Genomic DNA, 19,768 nt, shown 5'->3' on the forward strand with positions numbered 1-19,768 from the left:
CCCATCCCCCTAACGCAGGAGGCTGAGACTCGCCGGTGACCCAGTGCCGCGCCCCGTGAGAATGGAAAAAAGCAGGCGCTGCTCTCTGTCTGGAGACAAAAGGCCTCTGCTTTCAGGCTCCCTCGGGCTTGGCCACTACTAGGTCTTTCGCACCGGCTTCCACCTATGCAGAGGAGGCAGGAGCAGGTGAAAGCGGCGATGCAGCGAGGGCTCAGCCAGCGAGTCTTAATTGATCCCAGAAATTGAACACCTCCGAATCCACGGGCATAGGTACGACCAGGCATCTGCTGCAGAAATACACAGTCTGCCCCCAGCACCCCTCAGCAGCCCCCATCCAGCCATCTTCTTATAAAGGGGCCCCTGGTTGCCGGTGTTTTCCTTCTAGTCTGATTGCAAATCACCTGGCAGCTAGAAACCCTCGCCCCCTGATATCGACCTGCAGAGGTTACTCCTTTCCCTAAAAACGACTCTGGCTTGCTTTCTTCTACTAGACCCACGGGAGAATTCACTGGTTTTTACATTAAAAAACAAAAACAAAAAAACTTTAAACGCTCTCTGGGTGTGAGATGTGGTTGGAACTCTCCGAGTCTCCTGGTTCACCACACTAACTCTCTGCTGCTCCTGAAAAGCTAGTCCTCTGAAGAAGAAATAGTCTTTTCCTGCAGTCTATCATTTCGGTATTACAAATAACTACCGTGGAGCGAGAAATACCCACGGCTTGAGAATATTGATAGATGATAGTAGCGATATTCACAATCGATCCCTTAATAGGCAGACGTCATAAATCATGTTCAATGCCCTGACAGCAGAGTACTTCACATAATAATATAATTAAGATTAAAACTCGAGAGGTATTGGAGGCAGCGGGTATTGATAGCTTCAAAAATTACATTCTGGATATGACGATGGCACGGAAAAGGACCTTGGGAAACTATAACCCCATTCCCCAAAAGTAGAGTCTTCTGGCTGCTCCTGTCTTGGGTTGAGCCCCTCCCGCCCTCCTGTCCCTGCACACACTCTTTTTCCCCACCAGTAACCCAAATCTCCCATAGGTCTGAGCAGAGAGTAGGCCCACTCTTTCTCAGAAATGCTATCCAGTAGGATAAGAATTAATAGGGTTCGGATGAGTTTCTTGGATTTAGGAACTGTTTAAAAATTCATTCCTTCAGCCTTGAATATTAAGTTTTAAAAAAATGTTAGGCAGACCTAGGAAATGATGCCGTTTGTTCTTTCAATACCATTAGGTTCCTGAACAAAGTTTGCAAAATTACATATAAATAACTGAATATATGCAGATATGCCAATCCACTTCATCCCTGAAACTCAACTGCCTGTACACCTTCCGGGAACCTCGGGCCTCAGGACAAAACCCCAAACTTCACATTAAGAGTAAAAGCAGAGTGGTCACATCCCATGCAGCAGTGATAGTCTGCTCTTTGCTTCATGAGTAAAACTGATTATAAGTGCAGCTGAAATTATTTCAGAGTGGAATATTAATCAAATCAATCAGAGCTGACAAATGAGAAATATTTGAAAGTCAGTGGCAATTTACAACTTTGTTATTGGTTAAAAATCTTTTGCCTTGTAACAGTAATTAACAATGCTTAGAAAAGAACGATTTGGAAATCCCCTTCCCATTCTTTTTATTTTTCTCTGGCTCTTAAAGAAGGAAAGAGAAAGGAAGCAAATGAGTGATCAGTAGAAACAGGAAAAACACTGAGTCGTTTGTGGGGACAACAAAACTGGAAAATATAAAAGAAAGGGAAAAAAGATTAACCCCATGGGAGGCCATCAGGAAATAAAGAAAATACAGGAGGAGGGGTAGTAAATCAGAAAATGAATTCTGTAACCATACCCCATGAGCAGGCTGGCTAAAGGTTGAATTTCAAATGGCCCAGAAACCCCATCAAAATGAACAGTGCTGCTAAAATATCTTGAAAGTAGCTCAGCTCTGAATCCAGGCAGAGCTCAGGGTATTGTCTGTTTTGTTGTTGTTAACAATGTATTTCTTTATGGCCCAGGAGCAGCCGTGTGCAGGCTTTTTCCCAAATTCAATCCCTGAAGACCAGACTGGCTTTCATGTTTCTGGTGTTAACTCTTCTTTTGGTCATAGCCAATCCCCCCACCCACCCATCTTACATTGATTATTAGATTCTCTCAGCCCCACCTAAACAAAATACCCAAATAATGACTTGTTGAATAACTATAAATCATTCTGGCCTCTGAGTTTGGAAAATCATTTCAGTGAAAAGGCTTTGCTGTGAAATGCTAAAGAAATTCCCAACCTTCTGCTCACTGAGGAAGAGCTGCTACTTTTATTTGTGGAGCTTTAATTTGTTGGATGTGGAAATTTTTCAGGTTGGTTAAAAAGGATGGAGGGGAAAAAACAACTTTGGCAAACTTTATCTGGACTTTACTATAAGCCCCAGTTTTGTCTCATTGAACCCAAGCTGGGTCTACAAAAAGTAGCTTGAGATTGAGATTTATTGGACTCTAAATGAAAAGATTCATTTGATATAAGAGGTTAACTCAAAGTTCCTACACCGTGACTAGCTTCAGCAAATGCCTTTGTTGGGTCAGCACAAAAGCAGTTCAAAGAAATCTTAAAAACACACCGAGATATAGACACACAAACACATTCTCCCAGTTAAGCCACAAATGCAATTCTCTTTTCTTTGTCATTTTTTTTTCTGTCATTACAAACCTCCAGCTTCTTTCTAAATGGCTGGGATGGTCTCCCCTAACTCATCAAACTTTGCCATTTTGTATCTTTTGCTTTTGCTAGAACTCAATGAAAGAATGAGGGGGTATGAGAAAGTAAAAGGGGGGAAGTGAACTAATTTGTATAAAGCAGAACACTTTGTAAATGAGGTACATGGAGGATAGAGAGATACAGATGGAGGAGAGGGGCTCTAGGATTAAAAATAGGCATACTGGTTGGAAACTGATGAAATGGGTTTTCAGCGATCAGTCTATGGATTCAATAGGAACCTGGCAGAATGTAAGGATGTGATGAGGAGACCATGAGTGAGAGTGAATTCGTCAGAGAGAGTGAGAAGGGAGAAAATAGCAGCAAGGACCTGAGATCCCTTGCAAGGAGCAGACTATGGAGATGCTAATGAGGGAAAATTAACCTTGGGGTTGGGTCTGTGACATGGGCCTTCCACTGAATGTCTGATCCAGGGGCTGCCAGCAGCTTCCCTCTGCACCAGCGAAATGAGATAATCACTCTGAAACCTCCCAACCTTGGTGCAAGCAAGCTCTGAGACTGTTGTGGAGAGCAGCTAACTAACAGCTCCTTCCAAAGAGACAAACAAATAGCAACTAGGACCACAACCAGGCACCAGAGCAAACCTGTAGCTGTGGGTACATTTGTTCAACTCTAGAGCCCCTCTATGCTGGCACATTGAAGGAAGGGAGGAGCAGGTGTGGAAAACGAAAAAAATATCTTCATCTCTGTTTGTTCCAGTCTGCCACCAAAGGCCCTGGATAACCGGGCCTCAGTGAGGCAACACAAGGGATAAATGGATTTTATCTCCAGGAGCGTGGCCATTGGGCCAGGGGATTATTGCCTAGCCAGATAAAATGTAGTGGGGAGGGGAATAAAGAAAAGAGAAGTTGAGGAGGACAGACACAAAAACAAACAAACAAAAAAGAAATTCAAAGGGAAATTCTGAAAGTGGTTTCCTGTCACATACACTGAGACATTAAAACACACACACACACACACACACACACACACACGGATTTTATTAAACAAACAAGCCAACAACCAAACGCACATCAAAACCACATTTGCTCCTGCTGTCATAGGAAAAGAGGGTTTGGAATGATTGTAGGGTTCTGGTAGGAACCCTTCTGGCCTTCACTACTATCAGTACCTCCCCACCGCCCCCACCCCCACCCCTCGCCCCAGCATTTTCATAAATGCTCTGAAGTCCCTGCTGGAGAAGGGGCCGCACTAAGGGCTGCAAGCAAGGGGAGGACTCCCTGTTGGAGGCGAAGGGGTCGGGTTTCCAAGTAGAGACATCAGCAAACCACAATCTTAGTGACAGTGACAGCGCAAAATTATGTTTAATGTTGCAAGGGGAAAGGGGAAATATAAAATTAGCGCAAAGAAAATGTTTCCCAGACCTTCCTCACAATTAGGGCAGCAGCATATGGATGGGCACAACGGCGGGGTTGACAGCGGAGAGGGTGGGGCCTAGCAGGGCGACTGTGTTGGAGGGAGGCAAAGGCCGGAGTCCTCACTCCCCAGGAGGAGAAGGAAAGCTTCTGGAGAGAGATTAATGACAGGCCGCCCAATCACTTCACTGGGTTCGGAACCTTTTTTTGCAGAAGAGGGGATGTTCTAGATTTCCCATCCTGGTGGAGATGACAGTTCAACGACCGGCCTACTCAGTCCCAAAGCCACAGGGCGTTTTAATTAGTGATGAGGCTGGTGAAGGGGCTGACGGAGCCTGGAAGGCGGAGAAGGAAATGCGGAGGGGGAGATTCGCAGCCCCAGACCCCTCCCCCTCCTCGCCGGAGCCTCGGGAGCTGTAGGGAGAAGATGCTGAAGCGAAGTAAGAATTACTTAATAAATTAGCTGCCCCTCTTTAGAACTTGCTGTCAGCCCCGCCTCGGCAGCCACACGCCGGCGGGCGAGACCCCATTGCCTTCTCACTACGTCCCTGGATCTCCATAGGCGCACCCCCACCCCCAACCAGGGCCTTGGACAGGCAGACAGCCGACAGCCCAAGGGATTGGCCCAGAGAGGTGGGAACGGTGGCATTTTCAAGGAGGAAGCAGTTTCTCTTCAATGCGGGAGATTATTTCCTAAGCTGCTTATTTAAAGAGACAGAGATGACAGAGAGAAAGAGAGGTTGATTCCCTTCTTGTGGTTAAAAAAGAAATTTTAATTTTGCCTTTGTCTAGAAACCACTGTATTATTGTGATTATTAAATAACATAGTTTCCCTTCTTACTGCCAGGCGAGGGGAGGGGGAAGAAAGAGAGAGGATAAGGAACAATTTATTTTAAAAATAATACATATTATAAATAAATGCATTTTTAAAATCTAAACCAGGCAGATAAAGGCAGATGAGAAACTGCAATGAGAGAAAAGGGTTGGGGGGGGGGGGGAAACAGTTTGATTATTTAAAGGCTAATCTATGCAGAAGAATCAGAAAAAAGAAACTTGGGGAAATAAGGCAGCTGCCATTTCCTATGTGATAGCTACATGACTTGAAAAAAATAGGAAAAGAAGCTATTCTTAGGTATAGCCAGGGTTGTAGTTTTATACTTTGATTTTAGCAACAAGTATCAAAAGATCTAAAGTAATTGATTGCTGAGTTCCTTGGCCCTTTTCCAAAGAGCAATATAGATTTAATTGTATGTTGCTTAAAACTCCATTTCTCGAACAGTGTGAAGCATGTAATAAAAGTCATAAACCGTATCGGAGATTTTTTTTTCCTCCACAAGCATAAATACCCAACTGACACTTGGAAATCTTAGCTAATATTCCTAATGGGTTAAAACAAAACAACAACAACAAAAAAGGCATCTTCGAGGGGTAGCCACATAATAAATTCCAAACTGTTAATCCATTTTAACTCATTCAAAAGAACCTGCAGTTGCGGATGGATGTTTTGCAGAGGCGGGGTTGGGGTGAAGAGACCCCACATCAGACACTTGATTTGCTCAAATTTGGTCCATCTAAACCACACTCCCCCAAAGGAAAGAAGTCTGGCCTACAAAAAGACACCAGAAATATCTCCACCAGAGAAAACGGATCTTAAAGTTGCAGCCGAACTGCCTGGCCAGAGATTTCTCTGGCCAAGAGACAGGGAAACCACTCCGCGGCTTTCGCTCTCCGCTGCCCCTAGCCTGGCATTCCCCAGGGAAAGAGACCGGCCTGGAGACGCCGCGGGAGCGCTCCAAAGCGGTGCAGCAAAATCCACCCCTCTCCTCGTCCTAGGCAGCTCTCCCTTCCCCATCGTCCTCCGTTATCCCTGACCCCCAGTTGTTGTTGGGGTCCAAAACCACCCTCGGCTCCCCCTTGGCCAGCTGTATCTTGGAGAAGCGAAGAGTCCCAGCCACGCCTGCGATTTGGTCGGAGATCTGCCGCTGCAGCCAAGTTCGCGGCCGCCATCAAGCTGGCGGCTGCGCGCGTCGCGGGCCGTGCCCTGGCGTGGCCAAGCGGGCCGGCTGCAGGCGGAGATCTGTAAAAATCCACGTGAACCGCCCCCTCCTACTGCTGCCCGCGGCCCCTGACACTGCAGCATTGAAGCCTGCCCGGAGGTCCCCGAGGTCTCCGAGTGTGACAGTACTCAGCATAGCGGGTAGATGGCACAATTTTCTAACATTTAGAGAGAGGAACCCACGCTGGGAGCAATAAGTCCATTTAAAAGCCCTTTATTTAAAAGGAACAAAGATAACTGACAAGCGAAGTACAGAGACATCTCAATGAAATTTCCAAAGAAGAAAGAGAAATCAGAGGCTAAAGCAAATGCGAACTGGGCTTGATGGAACAGGCCAGCACTTTCCTCCCCCTCGAAAGGAGAGCAGATAAAAGACAAAAAGAAAGAGGTGGTGGTCACTGGGTCTGTGCGGTAAGTATCACAGCCCAAACCAAATTCTGAAAGTCCACAGCCACTAAACTTTAAAATGGCCGGGTGGCCTCAGTGGGGGAAGGCAGGGGAGAAGCCAGATCAGTTTTGGGGAAAGAGATATGGAAGTTTTGCCCCTGCCTTGGAGGCTCTTCCCCAACCCTTGGTAACAGGCACCTCTGCTTTGGCTTGGGGTCTGCGGAGCCCCAGGAGGATGGGCATGCAAGGCACTCGCACTGGGCACACCTGAGCCCTTCCAAGGGGCGGGGCACCAGAGGCTTCTGTCCTACAGTCACCTTTCCTACAATGGGGCCCAGGGCTGGGCCGGGTCAGCCACGATCCCAGACCCTAAGATTTGGTCAAAAGCAGGGCACTTAAGCTCACATTCAGAGACGTGGGTACAATTGTGCCCCTTCCAAACTAAGAAGGCCACGACGGCACCCACTGATGTCTCCTGGCAACGCCAAGACAGCCCACACTTCATCTTGTGCTCTGGCACCGCCACCACCCTCTCCCTCCCCACCAAATCTACACGCCAGATCCGATCCCCTTGGCCAGGAGAGCCTCAGGCTGAGAGGAGGAAACAGAGGAGAGGGCGAGAGGCCAAGGGATCCGTGAGGCCACCTCTCTGGTCGTCCAGGTCGGCCTCTGTCCCTGAGCGACCCTGGCCAACCAGGACCAGCGGTGGGAAGAGGCGCCCAGCTATCGCCCGCAAGGGGTCAGATGATTGCATTTGGGTGGGTGCTCGCCGACATATTTGCTGAGTAAACCTCCCTCGCTGGGCTGAAGGCGAATCCCCGTTGATAAATCCATCATTACTGTTCGGATTCAGGGAGGCAGCCGCGCCACTAAATTCATCTTACATTTGTAGCGCTTTAATAGACATTTATTAAATGCTTTTAGAGAGAGGCATGGGGCGCGTGATTACATCCTAGTTATAGACAGAACATAAAGACCCATGTTAACACCCATTTGCAGGAAGGAAGGAAAAGGTGGGGAGGGGGTGGTAAGGCAGAGAGATGAAGTGAGGAGAGGCGAGGAGAGATGGGGCGGGCAGGGACACGGTGTCCAGGCGTTATTAACGAGGGCTGCCTGGCGGGAGCAAGGCTAGAGCCTTGGGAAGTTGCAGGCTGTGGAGAGAAGTACTAGCTCCCTTCGCAGTTACTGGGGCTTCCCTTCCCTTGTCCCCCACCCACAGTCCCCGCGTGGTGGACTCGTATTCTCTCTGCCAGGGAACAAGGGACGCCGCATTGCCGACCCTTTCTGTCCCTCCAACCCCCACTGCTTCTTCACTTTATTCCAGGCCTCTCCAACTTCGACCCTTTGGAGTGGCCAAACCAGAAAGAGAAGAAAGGAAGTCCCCACATGCCCAGGACTCCAAGAACCCCTTTAAAGCAACCTCTTCACCCGACATCACCCCCAACCCAGACAGCAACAGAGCTGGGCCAGGCCTCCTGCATCACAAAGCAGACGCCCAGGCCACCGGGCGGTGTAGATCTGCTTGCTCAGAGGGCTCCTTGGCCTGGCTGTCTTTGCGGAAGGGCCCCCTGCTCTACGCCAGGAGGAAGCCATGCCACTTTCGCGCCTTCGATCATCTCGTGCCTGGGAACTTGCCCTGGACTTGCCCCGCGCCCCCCGACCTCATCCTCAGTGAGCTAGTCCTGTAGGGATGCCTGGGCCTCGAAAGGGCCTAACGCCTTCCTGAGGGCCCCATTAGCTTCGCCTAAAAGCCCAGTCCCCGAGCTCTGCCGGCTCTGCGTGCGCTCTCACCGCGCCCTCGATCCCCCGGGACGCAGCCACCAACCCGGGCCGGGACAGCAGGACTCCGGGCCCTCCCTGGCTCTTGGTAAAGAACACTTCCGCTATCTCAAAGTTGCCATAAGAAAATAAATACAAGTGACATTGTACTGGGCCAAAGCTCATTAGTTCGTTGTCCAGGCCTAATAAAGGAACAGAAGCGCAAATTATAGAGTTCAGCTTCAACACACGCTCTGTCACCCGAGATCAGCGCACCGCGAGCCTGATTCCAATTGCTCCGAACTTGCTGCGCAGTTCGTCCCCCACCCCCTCCTCTCAAGCAGGAGGTTGGGTGGAAAAATATAGTTCCAAAGGGGGTAATGATCAAGCTTTTCCTCTCGGAAGCCTGCGCCACCTCATTTCCCATCAGTAATCCCAATAAAATTAACGTCGTGGCTGCAATTGAAAAGAGGAGGGCCCGCAACACTCCTGAAATAACACACTCTCTCCAGCAAAAGGTAAAAAGCAAAACGGCCCTTTGTTCAGCTAATTAACGAAGGCCCAACTCCGAAAGCAGATGTGTTTGCTTAGCTAATCACAAGCATGTTTCTTTCAAGGAACGTCATTTCGAGGGGGCCGCTCCGGGGTAGATGGGAGAGAGGGACACCACCCCTCAGGCCCATTCTGCCTCGGGTGTCTCACCCCAGTCTAAGATCCAGAGGCTGAATCCAGGCAGCCCGTCTTTCACACCTTTCTTCCCCTCAGCCCTACCCCAGAGGCCCCAGAGGCAGAGACTTCAGCGCTAGCCCCAAGGCCAAACCTGCAAGACACGAGGGGGAGAAAAATAAAAGTTTTAATGACACAGATGCCATATTAAATGAGGCAGTTTTACAATTCACTTTGAATAGGACGCTAACTTATTACAAGTGTGTTATCAGAAGGACGATAAGATTTATAACTCCAAGAGTCAGCTTTGCGCCTTAATGACAATGGATGTTAAGAGGAGGAAATCTGTTCTCTATTAGAGGAGATGAGAATCCCTTCCCGGGTTTGGGGGCATTTACAGAGGCCTCCAGGACCAAGCTCTTTGTGTCTCCATATGAAAGATTCTCCCTTTCCCCTTGGACTATGAAATAGGGTCTCCTTGTTGGGTTAGCACCTTGCTCAGCTTTTTAACGTGTGCTTGGGATAGAAAACACGGAAGGAAAACGAGATAGAATTGGGGATGGAGATAGAGGTGGGTGGGGAGCGGCTCTTAGCCCTCTGGTTCCTACAGTAGAACTATTTCCCGGTCTTTCTTTACCATACAAAAGATAGCTTTCCCCTAAACCAACACAGTAAGCAAACTTTAAAAAACTGGGGTCCTATTACAAACCAACGCCCAGCACTAACTGCTTTAAAATTACTGCATAATTAGATTTAGTTGAATTTCACCATTAATTAGGCAGCCGCACTGCAGGGAGCCTTTGAAATCTGAGAAAATGGGAAAAATCATCTGAAGCACGTTTTTTAAACCCAACTTCAATAAATCTTGACGAGGCCTGGAATTCAGAGAGTACCTCGCTCCCCTCCCAGGCGGCTGAGGGATAGGGTTGTCCTGGCCGGCGCTGGGGATGGAGCTGGACGTAGCGGGGCGATTTCCCCATCGGCCCGAGAACCGGGCCTGAGCCCGGATCCACTGTCTCTGCAGAGGCCCTCGGAAGACCCTCTCCAGGAGGCCAGGTCTGTCCCACGGCCGCCCTTGCCCACTCTCAAACCTATTAGAGAAAGCGGATCCTCCGCTGCAGTCGCTCTCCTGCCAGGGGCACAGTCCACGCGGGCTCACACATTTCTAGGGTCTGCGACCACCCGCCTGGAACCGGCCCTCAGCCCCTGCTAGATCCTCCCACCCCCCAATCAACCCTCCTCCCGGAAAGCCACCTTTCCCACAACTTGGACGTGCAAGCAGCAAGTTCTGCCCAAGTCCAGCGGGGTTCGCATTCTGCCCTTCCCCCCCGCCCGCCCCGCGCGCCCCAGCTCCGCTCCGGCCCGCGCAAACCCCGGCGCAGCCCCTGCATTAATGAGCGCGAGAACTGACCGAGGTCTGTAAAGACCGTCCTCTCCCCCTCCCCCTATATCATTCAAACATTTAAGATCATTTGCGGATACAGACTTTTTATTTTTCTAATTTGGTTCTTGGAAGGAGAGGAGACAGGAAATCAACTCTCCTGAATATGGGAGGGGGAGGGGAGAGAGTACAGCGTTACCAATATTTTCCTTACGAATTCTGTTGCTTTAATTAAAGAATCGAGGATCGGACTCACTTGCCAGCAAGAGTTTAAAAGAGGGTTTTCGTCCTGCAGACGGAATGGCCTTTAGCGCCCCCCGCCCTCCTTTTTTCCTTTTTGGTAACCAATGTGTTTTCTATTACCCGGCCCTGCCGTGCCTGGCAGCCCGGCGCTCACGGTGCAATGGGAGACGCCATGTTGGCTCAGCTCATAGGACCAAGTCAAAAGCGAGCTTCGAGGCAGAGTTTCACACGCTCGAGCTCCCCCTGACCGCCCCCCGCCCCCGCCCCGCCCCCCCCGGCCTGTCGCCGCTTAATGCACATCCCAGGAGTGCAGCTCCGCGCGCTCGGCACCCCGGACTTTCCCGGGGCGCTGGCGGAATTCTGCCGCACGTAAGTGGGGGCGGGGGCTGGGGGGCAGGCACTTTCCCGCAGCAGCTGCCAACTCCAGGCCCCCGTCCCTACAGCCGGCTGGATGCTAATCCAGCCGTCTCCGCGGAACCAGCTTTGGACGTCGCCTGCTAACTTTGAGCCCCAGCTCCTCGCGGCCCAGGGAGAGCTAATGGTGAAAGGCCGAGGCAGGGCGACCGCGAGCCGAGCGAGCAGGCTGGAATCCCCCCCGGGCGCAATCTTCCCCCAGGTTTGTTTGAAAGTGGCGAGAAGCAGCGAGCGCCCCTCTCTCTCCTTGCACTATTGTTGCATTTCGCGTCTAACTGGGTTCTCTCACACCCCCGAGCGCCACGAGGAGGAGGGGGAGCGGGGTTGGGAAAAGAAATAAAGCGAGCTCAGATCAGATAAAAAAAAAAAAAAAAAAAAAAAAAAAACACCCAGCAAGGAAAAAGAGACACTTAAAGGGAAAGAGTCGCCATGTTTAGCAGCTTTTTTAAAGATCTCGTCAATTTCACACAGAACGCGCTCGCTGGGTCCCAGCCCTCGTCTTTTGTCCAATTCAGTCGCAGCAAAGATCTTTTGTTCTAACTCAGCGTGAAAAGAAAAACTTTCTTTAAATGCAATAAACTTAAACCGAACTCAAGACTCTAAACAGATCCTCCTCCGGCCACTCTAAACATATACAAGGGGGTTTGTTTTAACCGGTTGAAAAATTTTGGGTCCTGTTTTTCTGCCTCGCAAATTCCAAGCTCATTGCTGAAACTTAAGAGTGTGAGAGAGATTTCCAACGTCTAGAACACATGCTTAAAGCATAATAAAACAGGGATTGTCTTTTGCTTTGAAAATCATAAATTATAATTTAATGCCAATAATAATTTACAACAAATGGCTGTTTACAATAAACTAACACAAAACAAACAAGGAAAAGGGCCTGTGTTTTACTTATTAGAGAAACTTCACACACTCACATGGATAGCACTTGCAAGAGGAAGAAAATAAACAACAACCGACAAAACCTCGAACTAAAGGTCAGCAATACTGTGCCGTAAGAACAGACTTGTATTTATATATGTATATATCTACAGAAATAAATGAGAGTCAGATGGAAAACTCTGCACAAATCAGATTTTACTGGTCTGCATGTATTGACTGGATCTGAATATTAACGTTTAATACACTTTACAAAATGATCCCTTTTCTTTCACCTCTCTCACTAGTTCCCCCCCCCCTTAAAATTAAACCACAACATTAAGTACTGGCGGTGGGGGGTGGGTTGGAAACCTTGAATAAGAACAAAATTGCAAGCTCCCAGCACTGAGCTTCCTCCAAACCAGGAAAAGAGAAAGAGGAAAAATGAAAAAAGACTCCAAAAGAAATAGTTACTACTTCTAAATCAGCACACCCTGTAAACTTTCCTTCCTTCCTTCTTTTTCTGTCCTGCTTTCTCTTCCTTAACTTGGCTTCTAAGGACAAAGGATCCCAAGAGCAGTATAGATTGTAGCTACACAGTCTGAAATGTCAAAATGTCGATGTGTTTTTATGTACATAACTCCAATGGAAAAGATTCCCTTGACCCTGTGGTCATGCTCTCACAGACTGAAGGTAAAGGGGGGAGGGGAGAGGGAACCCAACTGCAAGTTATCATATATACATTAAAAATAGACCCTTCAGTCTTATAACCTATATCACTGAATTTGAAACTCTATCAACAACCACGCTAGAGTAGAACCACAGAATATTTTTAAAAATCGCAACTACTTAAGGAAAAACTCATCGCAAACAACTGTCCTCTAATTACAATGCTGTGATTAGCTTGCTTGAACGATCTTCTGAGTAACTGTCAGAAATGTACAAAAGAGTATTTTTTTTCTGATCATAAAATAGATACTGATCTCAAGATTTCTAATACTTTTTCACAATACCTTCCCTAAGCAGGCACTTAAGTGTGACAAATATAAGGGCCTTTTTTTTTCTCCTGGAAAATCCATTTTTAATTAAAAGGAGGATTAGGTGAATGGGGGTGGTTTACTATATCAGTATGGCACTTCCTAAACCATAGATAAACCATTAACTTCAGCTCCCCCCCACCCACACACACACCCAAATTAAACAGGCAAATACACTAGTCCACCTTTGAACAAACTGACTGAGGGGAGTAAACAAATGCCCCCCCCCCCACTGCCCCCCGCCCGGCCAGCTAAGCGAGAGCTCACAGGGGCTCTTCTAGATGTAAAGACAGTGAGTGGGGACAGCCAGGTTTCAGATATCAAATAATATTTTAATTTCTGAATACTTTCAATTTTCCTTGGAATATAACACACAAAGACTCGACCAAACAGTTCAGTTATTATAACTTTTACAGTATACAGAAATGTTGCACTTAAAAAAAAAAAAAACCTTCAGTTTTTTTAAAACACAAACTGTAAACTCTAAGATACTGAATCAATCACGTTACCTATAAGTGCCAACAGTGTTATTTTTGTCATGCTGATTTCAATGGTATTTTTTAAAAAGGGAAAATATCAACAATTATAATACAAAGGGTTTGCAAATATACAAACAGATATGATTTTCATAACAATTCAAGAACTAAGCGGGACCCAATTCAAATTACAAAAGTTCACTTTTTATTCAAAACCTCAGCATGTGTCTTGGACACATTCCTTGGCTGCCAATAAATTCCACAGTTCATTCTCTTTCTTAAAATATTTTTTAAAAGCTAGGTTTGTCATGGTGTCTTTTGGGGAGGGGCAGGGTAGGGGAAGTTAAGTGTTATATGTGGTTCCTCCAGTTCTCTAATTAGAGTGCTCAACTTCACCTAAAATTTTTGGTCACCACTTGTAAGTGCGTTTCCATCATCTTTGAGTTGCCTTTTAAAGTTTTATGTCTTCCTATGATATTTTCATGGACTCAGTTTTAATTCTTGCAGAACATATATTTTAATGATACACAGTTTTTAAGAAGCCAAGATTATATCAAAACTTATTATAGAACCACAGAATAAACTGGTTTGGAACCAGAAAAGTACAAAAAAGAACAGCTAGAGGTACATAGACACAGGACAATTAATAATTTGGAAAAAAAAAAAAAAAGACTTACTTTCTCCATTCTGCTAATTTTCTCCCAACCTCCTTAAATGCACTTTTAGCAATGTTTTTCAAAAATTTAGCAAAAAAAAGAAAAAGACTAATTTCCTTTTTATACAAAAATGATAAGTAGCAAGTTGTTCTGACCGACACAGGAGTTTTGTTTTTTTTTTTTTTTTTAATGCATTCTGTAAAAGTTCATTTGACAGTCTTTTTTTTTTTTGAAATTCACAGTCCATTAAATTCTTCCCCTCTCTTCTTTTAGCAAACTTGTAACATCCTTTTATATCCTTTCTTAACAGAAGGAAATTAAGCAAACAAACCAGTCTTTTGCCTTTTCTTTCTCTGTTTCACTCCCCCTTCTTATTTTATTTATTTATTGAATTGCCATATACGGCCAGTTAAAACTGCTGCCGGACAGTAACATATCCCGGATGAGGGTTTCGATGGGGGTTTTACCTACCAAACGGACGAAAAACAATTGCTCTATGACTGAGGAGGAGACGGTGCGGAGGGAAGGGAGGCGAAGCAAAAGCTTTCCGAATCGCGTCGGCTGGTTGGGGTACTGGCTCCTAACGTATTCTTCCAAAGCACACTGAGACTTTTCCTGCAAGCTTTCCACATGGGCTACATCAGAGAGACCACAGGCATCTGGAAGAAAGTTTAAAAACAGAAGAAGAAGAAGAAGAAGAAGAAGAATTCAGTCATCAGATTAAGAGGTTTGAATTGGGTCACATGAGGTGTGTGCACAGAGCTCTGTCAAACTGCCCCAACCGGAGTTGGAGCAAATGTCTATGTACTGAAAACTTAAGGAGAAAGAGCAAGAGATGGTCCTGAAGAAGTGTTTGCTTTAAAATAAAACATAGCTCAGTGTGCTAGAGGCTTTCACTGCCTGAGTCCTTAGCCTGGGTCATTGAGAGGCCCAAGCAAAAGTGCATTGGGTCTGTCTGGCCCAAGTCAGTAAACAGAAGAAACCAAAACTACCAGCACTCTTTCCCCTCCTCCTCTGTAAATAATAGTTTGGCTTATAATTATATAGGGGTTTGTGGGGGTTGGGAGTGGACAACCTGGCCCAGTCCCGAGTAATGGCGTCCACGATCCAGCCTCAGATTCTCCCCAAAGAGGACGACTCATTTTTCTCCAGTCTTTGAAACTGATTTAAGTGGCCCTTTAAAACTGATCTTGTCAGTTTAGCCTATTGAAGGGCAGCCATGCAAACTGTGATCTCTCTGTTCATTTGAGCTGTTTCTTTTTCCCCCTTTTCTTCTCTCTCCCTTTTTCTCCCACCCCCCCTTTATTTTTTAAAACCCAGGTCCCTCCAAGAAGCATCCCCCCTCCCTGTTATCTTCAGGAAAACACTCTTCTTTTTTGATATGTGAAAATACAATAAGTGCCTTTGAAATGAGAAGCTTCTTGGTAAAGGCGGTTCAGGTTGTGACCTGACCTTTCAGGGCTCCCCAGACAAGACTGGGGTTAACACATGCATATTGTGAATCATTAAAACAGATATTCGAAAATCAGCACCACCACCTCCACCCCAAGAACCAGAACACACATGCAACCTCCTCATATGTATATCTAGGACTCTGCATGTCTACAGAATGTAGAGGTGTCTGTGGACAGGAACTAAAAGATCTGTTTGCATAGGACTCCTTCCCTCTGCATCCTCGGAACTGTGTGTCTCCCTCTGAATCAGATAACAGGAACCTTTATCTCTTTGTGAGGCAATTTGCATTCTCCACACAGGCCTCCACATTTTGCAAATAGTCATAAATTAAACTGTTAATGACAGTATCAGGCATTTTTTTTTTCTTGAAAGACCAAGGGTAAGGCTAAGAGCTAGCAATGATATCAAGAAATTAACAACTACCTCCATCATCCAAGAAGGTGGGCTGGGTGTTGTGTTGTGGGACAGGGATGAAGGTGGCTATGAGGTAGGGAAATATCTTGCCTACATATCTGCAGCAGGCAAACGTTCTAGATATGAGGGGCTCTCGAGAAAAATAATCCCTATCCAAACCTCTGCAAACAGCTTCCCTGCCCAGACACTGGCCTTTAATTGATTACCTAAGGACTTCCAAAGGCAGAATTTGGGGTGGCTGTGCGGGGAGATTTTATGTGGAAAGCAGCAATGTACAAGACTTAGCAGTTTGAAGACTCAGAACCTGCAAGCCGTTCAGCTGATGACTTAGTTCCCCAGACTTCTTTCAAATAAAGAAGAGATTGTGGACCTCCTTTATGTTTGCCACATAAACTACACATTTCTCCTCGTTTCCTGTTACAAGCTTAAAATATTGTAGTGGGTGACTAGGTTCCAAGCCCTGCTAATGTCCAAATGTTTGTTATTCTTAATCGGGAACCCCTTTCCCCTCTCAGCCATGACAAAGGGATCAGCTGACAACTTAGTACAAGAATGTGAAAAGGGGTTGGTGATTTCCATCCACCTGGGCTATGCTGAACTCAACCTGGAGGCAGCCAAAAAGCTCAGGTGTGGCCCAAAATGGAAAGCCAGACACTTTCAAAAATCATTTTGCCTCAAGAGTTAATTAATATCAGATCTATTACTCACACAGGTTAAACTACATGCAAACTAATTAGATTGCATAATGCAGTCAATGATGGTTTTATATCTCTAGCAACATCCATATCCAGCCCAAGTTGGCATACACTTTGGGTTGTTTGAAAATTGCCTTAAGTGTTTGCTTGGGCAGGGGAAGCAAGAGGCCAGAGTCTTCAACCTCCTGCAGACATTCTAAAGAGTTATGACAGTCCCTTTCCTCCTCTTGCCCCCTTCCTGACAGATCTTTTCCCCTCTCCTGGCAGTCTGCATTATTTCAATAAGAATATGATTTTGAAAATTGCTGCCCTCAGGTTGGATTTGCCTGGAGTTCCAACTCCTACTGAGTTAGCAGGCAAACTTTTCCCCTGCAGGGGCAAACTTGCCCCTGTAGAGACACTGTCAGGGCTGCTCCAGTGCCCAGGGGCATCTCCTGGAGGCCCAGCCAGGGTGTTAGAGAAAACCCAGGTCTTGAAAAGATTCCCTGGGGCCCAGCAGGCCCAGGGGGCCTGGGCTCAGGAAAGGGAAGAGGAGAGGGCATCCCAATCTGGATACTGCAGGTAGGGGAACTAGGCAGCAGAGGCTGCCCTATGGCCCATTTGGGGAATCTATCTGAAGCATCCTTCCTGCAGTCCAGCCTTCCTCTCCTCTCCCCAGGACAGGCCTGGTGGTGCCCAACAGCTATACAAAGTTCCCACTTCAAGTTGCACTCAACAGTTTGGCCTTTCAAGGAGCAGTATGGGTTTGCCCTGGGGACTCCCAAGTTCTCTGGGCCCCAACTCTGGGCTAGGAGCCCGTGGGCACGAGAAGACAGGGCTCCTTCCTACCTGAGGTGAACAGGACTATGGCCTTGAGGCAGCTGTACTCGGCTGAGTCAACATGCAGCGCCTTGAGCTTCTCCACTTGCTCTTGGAAGATCCGTATGTGGTCCATAAAGGCGACCACCCGGTCGGCGGACATGGGCGAAGCATGCAGGCCGGCGGCGGCCAGGAGCGGGGCGACATGGAGGGGCATGGAGCACTGCGCCGCATTCAACACAAACAGCTCGCTCCAGGTGAGGCGAAGCAGGGCCACCTGGTCCGTGATCTGCAGGTCGGGGAAGAAGGGGATGTTCCGGGCCCACTCGACGGCGCTGAAGAGCATCCTGGCGGCCAGTTCGCAAATGTTCTCGATACCCATGATGTTGTTGGGCTGCATGCATTGGCTGCCGAAGCGCGACGTGGGATAGGGCTCGGCGCGCAACAGCAAGGAAATATATCCGGACAGGTACGAGTGGCAGTTGAGGGGGTCCCCGTTGGTCAGCGCGAACTGCCCGTGGGTCGGCTGGGTCGGCGGCATCCTGCCCCTCTGCACCGCTGCGGGGAGGAAAGGAGACACTCCACAGTTAATGACCAGCCTCACTCCCCAGGTTCCCCGGCGGGGTCTGCCCCAGTCCGACCCCCACCTGACCCAGGCCCTGAGCAGCGCAAGAACCAGGCAGGCCTGCCACAGACCTGGAGTCGCCAGGCTTTTGGCACCATTCCTTTGAAACCACCACCCAGGCGAGCTCTGAGGGTCAGAGGGGCACACTTGCCTCCGAGGCCCGCTCAGGGCTGGTCCACCGAGGACCCAGAATTGGCCACTTTGCCTCGGGGTCCCCGGCGCTGTGGGCGGGATGTAGCATTCTGAGGGCATCTTTCTTCTTTACTGCTAAACAGCTGATATTTCTTATTGATTGGAGGAGAGGGAGCGGGAGGGGCGAGTCTGGGGGGAGGGTGAGACGCTTTTGCAAAAGGCACGAGGGTTCACCCCAGACGGCCTGTGGCCACTCCGGAACGACTCTCCCACAAACCCCAAAGCCCCAGCCCCAGCCCGGCGGGGAACCCCCAGTGAGAGACAAGCAGAGAGCGGAGATCTGGCGTCTGTCTAATCAGTGTGCTCGGAGAAAGAGACCGAGGGAGAGGGCGGAGAGAGAGAGAGGCCGGCTTAAGGAGAGAGGAAACCGGGAGAGGCAGGGAGCAGGCGGCCGGCACTAGCGGAGCCTGAGCAGGGCCTGTAAGGGCCGGGGAAAGCCGGCGAGGCTCGGGCTCAGGCTGTTATCTGACTCCGGACCTGGAGAGTCGCTCTCGCAGAAACACAAAGAAACCCCGGCGTTGGCTCGCCCCAACCCGGAGCCCGCGCCCCGCGCCGAGCGCGCCATTGGCAAAGCACGGCTCGCGGCGCTCGGCGAATTTTATATCACAAAGACCCAACTCGCGCAGAGCGAAAGCAGCCGCCCAGGGCCCCTCGCCCACCCTTTCCTACTTCCTATCGCGCTCTCTTCGTTTCAAAAGTGAAAGGAAAAAAGCAAGCAAAGGTTTTTTTTTTTTTTTTTTTTTTTAGCAGAATGTTAATCCACGGAGGGTCACATGAGCGCTGCCCGGGCGGCAGCGTTAATACGGCGAAGTGCATAAAATTGCCATTTGTAATTTGAACCTCCTGTACAAAAGTACAATCTCAGGTTGTGTTTTTTTTTTTTTTTTTTGAGAGGGGGGGGGCTGGGGAAAGGGGTGAAGGGGAGGGACATGTTGAACATGCAGGAAAAACAAGGGGAGAGAGAGAGAGAAGTAAACTAGGCTTTAAAACAACAACAACAACAAACACCCCATCCCTTGCAGAAAGGCAGACTCCAGTGAACTCACAATCAATGCAAAGCAAATGAAAACAGCCCAAAGACAGAGTAAAGAAGGAAATCAGTCGGCCAAAGCATGCGGATTTGGGGTTTGGGTTCCAATGCAGAACTCGCTTCTAGTATAAAACCCCTTTCCGCTGCAATACGAAGAGAAGAGCTTGGGGCTTCTTGTCCTTACCCAGAGCAGGCTAGCCAAACGTACCCAGGACCCCGGGACCCAGGACGAGGGAAGGAGAAATGAGAGGCCGATACCTTCCCGTCTCATGCCCACTTTGAGGCACTTTTTGAGGCGGCAGTACTGGCACTGGTTGCGATGGTGCTGGTCGATGGGACAGTTCCGGTTGGCGCGGCACGTGTAGCTCAGGTTCCTCCGCACGCTGCGCTTGAAGAAGCTCTTGCAGCCCTCGCACGTGAACTGGCCGTAGTGCTTGCCGCTCGACTTGTCCCCGCACACCACGCACTCGATGTGTTGCTGCTGCTGCTGCTTGTCGCT

At 48.3% G+C, this 19,768-nt stretch overlaps 1 protein-coding gene across 3 annotated transcripts in view; it reads right to left on the bottom strand.

Annotated features, from left to right (window-relative positions):
• Nucleotides 1–11,819: 11,819 nt before the first annotated feature.
• Nucleotides 11,820–19,768, bottom strand: part of NR2F2 (nuclear receptor subfamily 2, group F, member 2) — a 19,186-nt gene continuing 11,237 nt past the window's right edge. The window contains exons 1-3 of one of the 3 annotated variants that reach the window (XM_011969820.1): nucleotides 19,454–19,538; nucleotides 17,453–17,980; nucleotides 11,820–14,719 (exon numbers count right to left, since the gene is read on the bottom strand). In XM_011969820.1, coding sequence (XP_011825210.1) covers nucleotides 14,445–14,719; nucleotides 17,453–17,963 — 786 coding nt within the window. In that variant the 5' untranslated portion in view covers nucleotides 17,964–17,980; nucleotides 19,454–19,538 and the 3' untranslated portion in view covers nucleotides 11,820–14,444. Of the gene's footprint in view, nucleotides 14,720–17,452; nucleotides 17,981–18,198; nucleotides 19,070–19,453; nucleotides 19,539–19,768 lie in introns of those variants that run through there. The other 2 variants (XM_011969819.1, XM_011969817.1) reach the window with 2 other exon arrangements.

This window comes from Mandrillus leucophaeus, unplaced genomic scaffold (assembly GCF_000951045.1).
Source record: "Mandrillus leucophaeus isolate KB7577 unplaced genomic scaffold, Mleu.le_1.0 Scaffold91, whole genome shotgun sequence".
In the NCBI taxonomy this organism is placed as follows: domain Eukaryota; kingdom Metazoa; phylum Chordata; class Mammalia; order Primates; family Cercopithecidae; genus Mandrillus; species Mandrillus leucophaeus.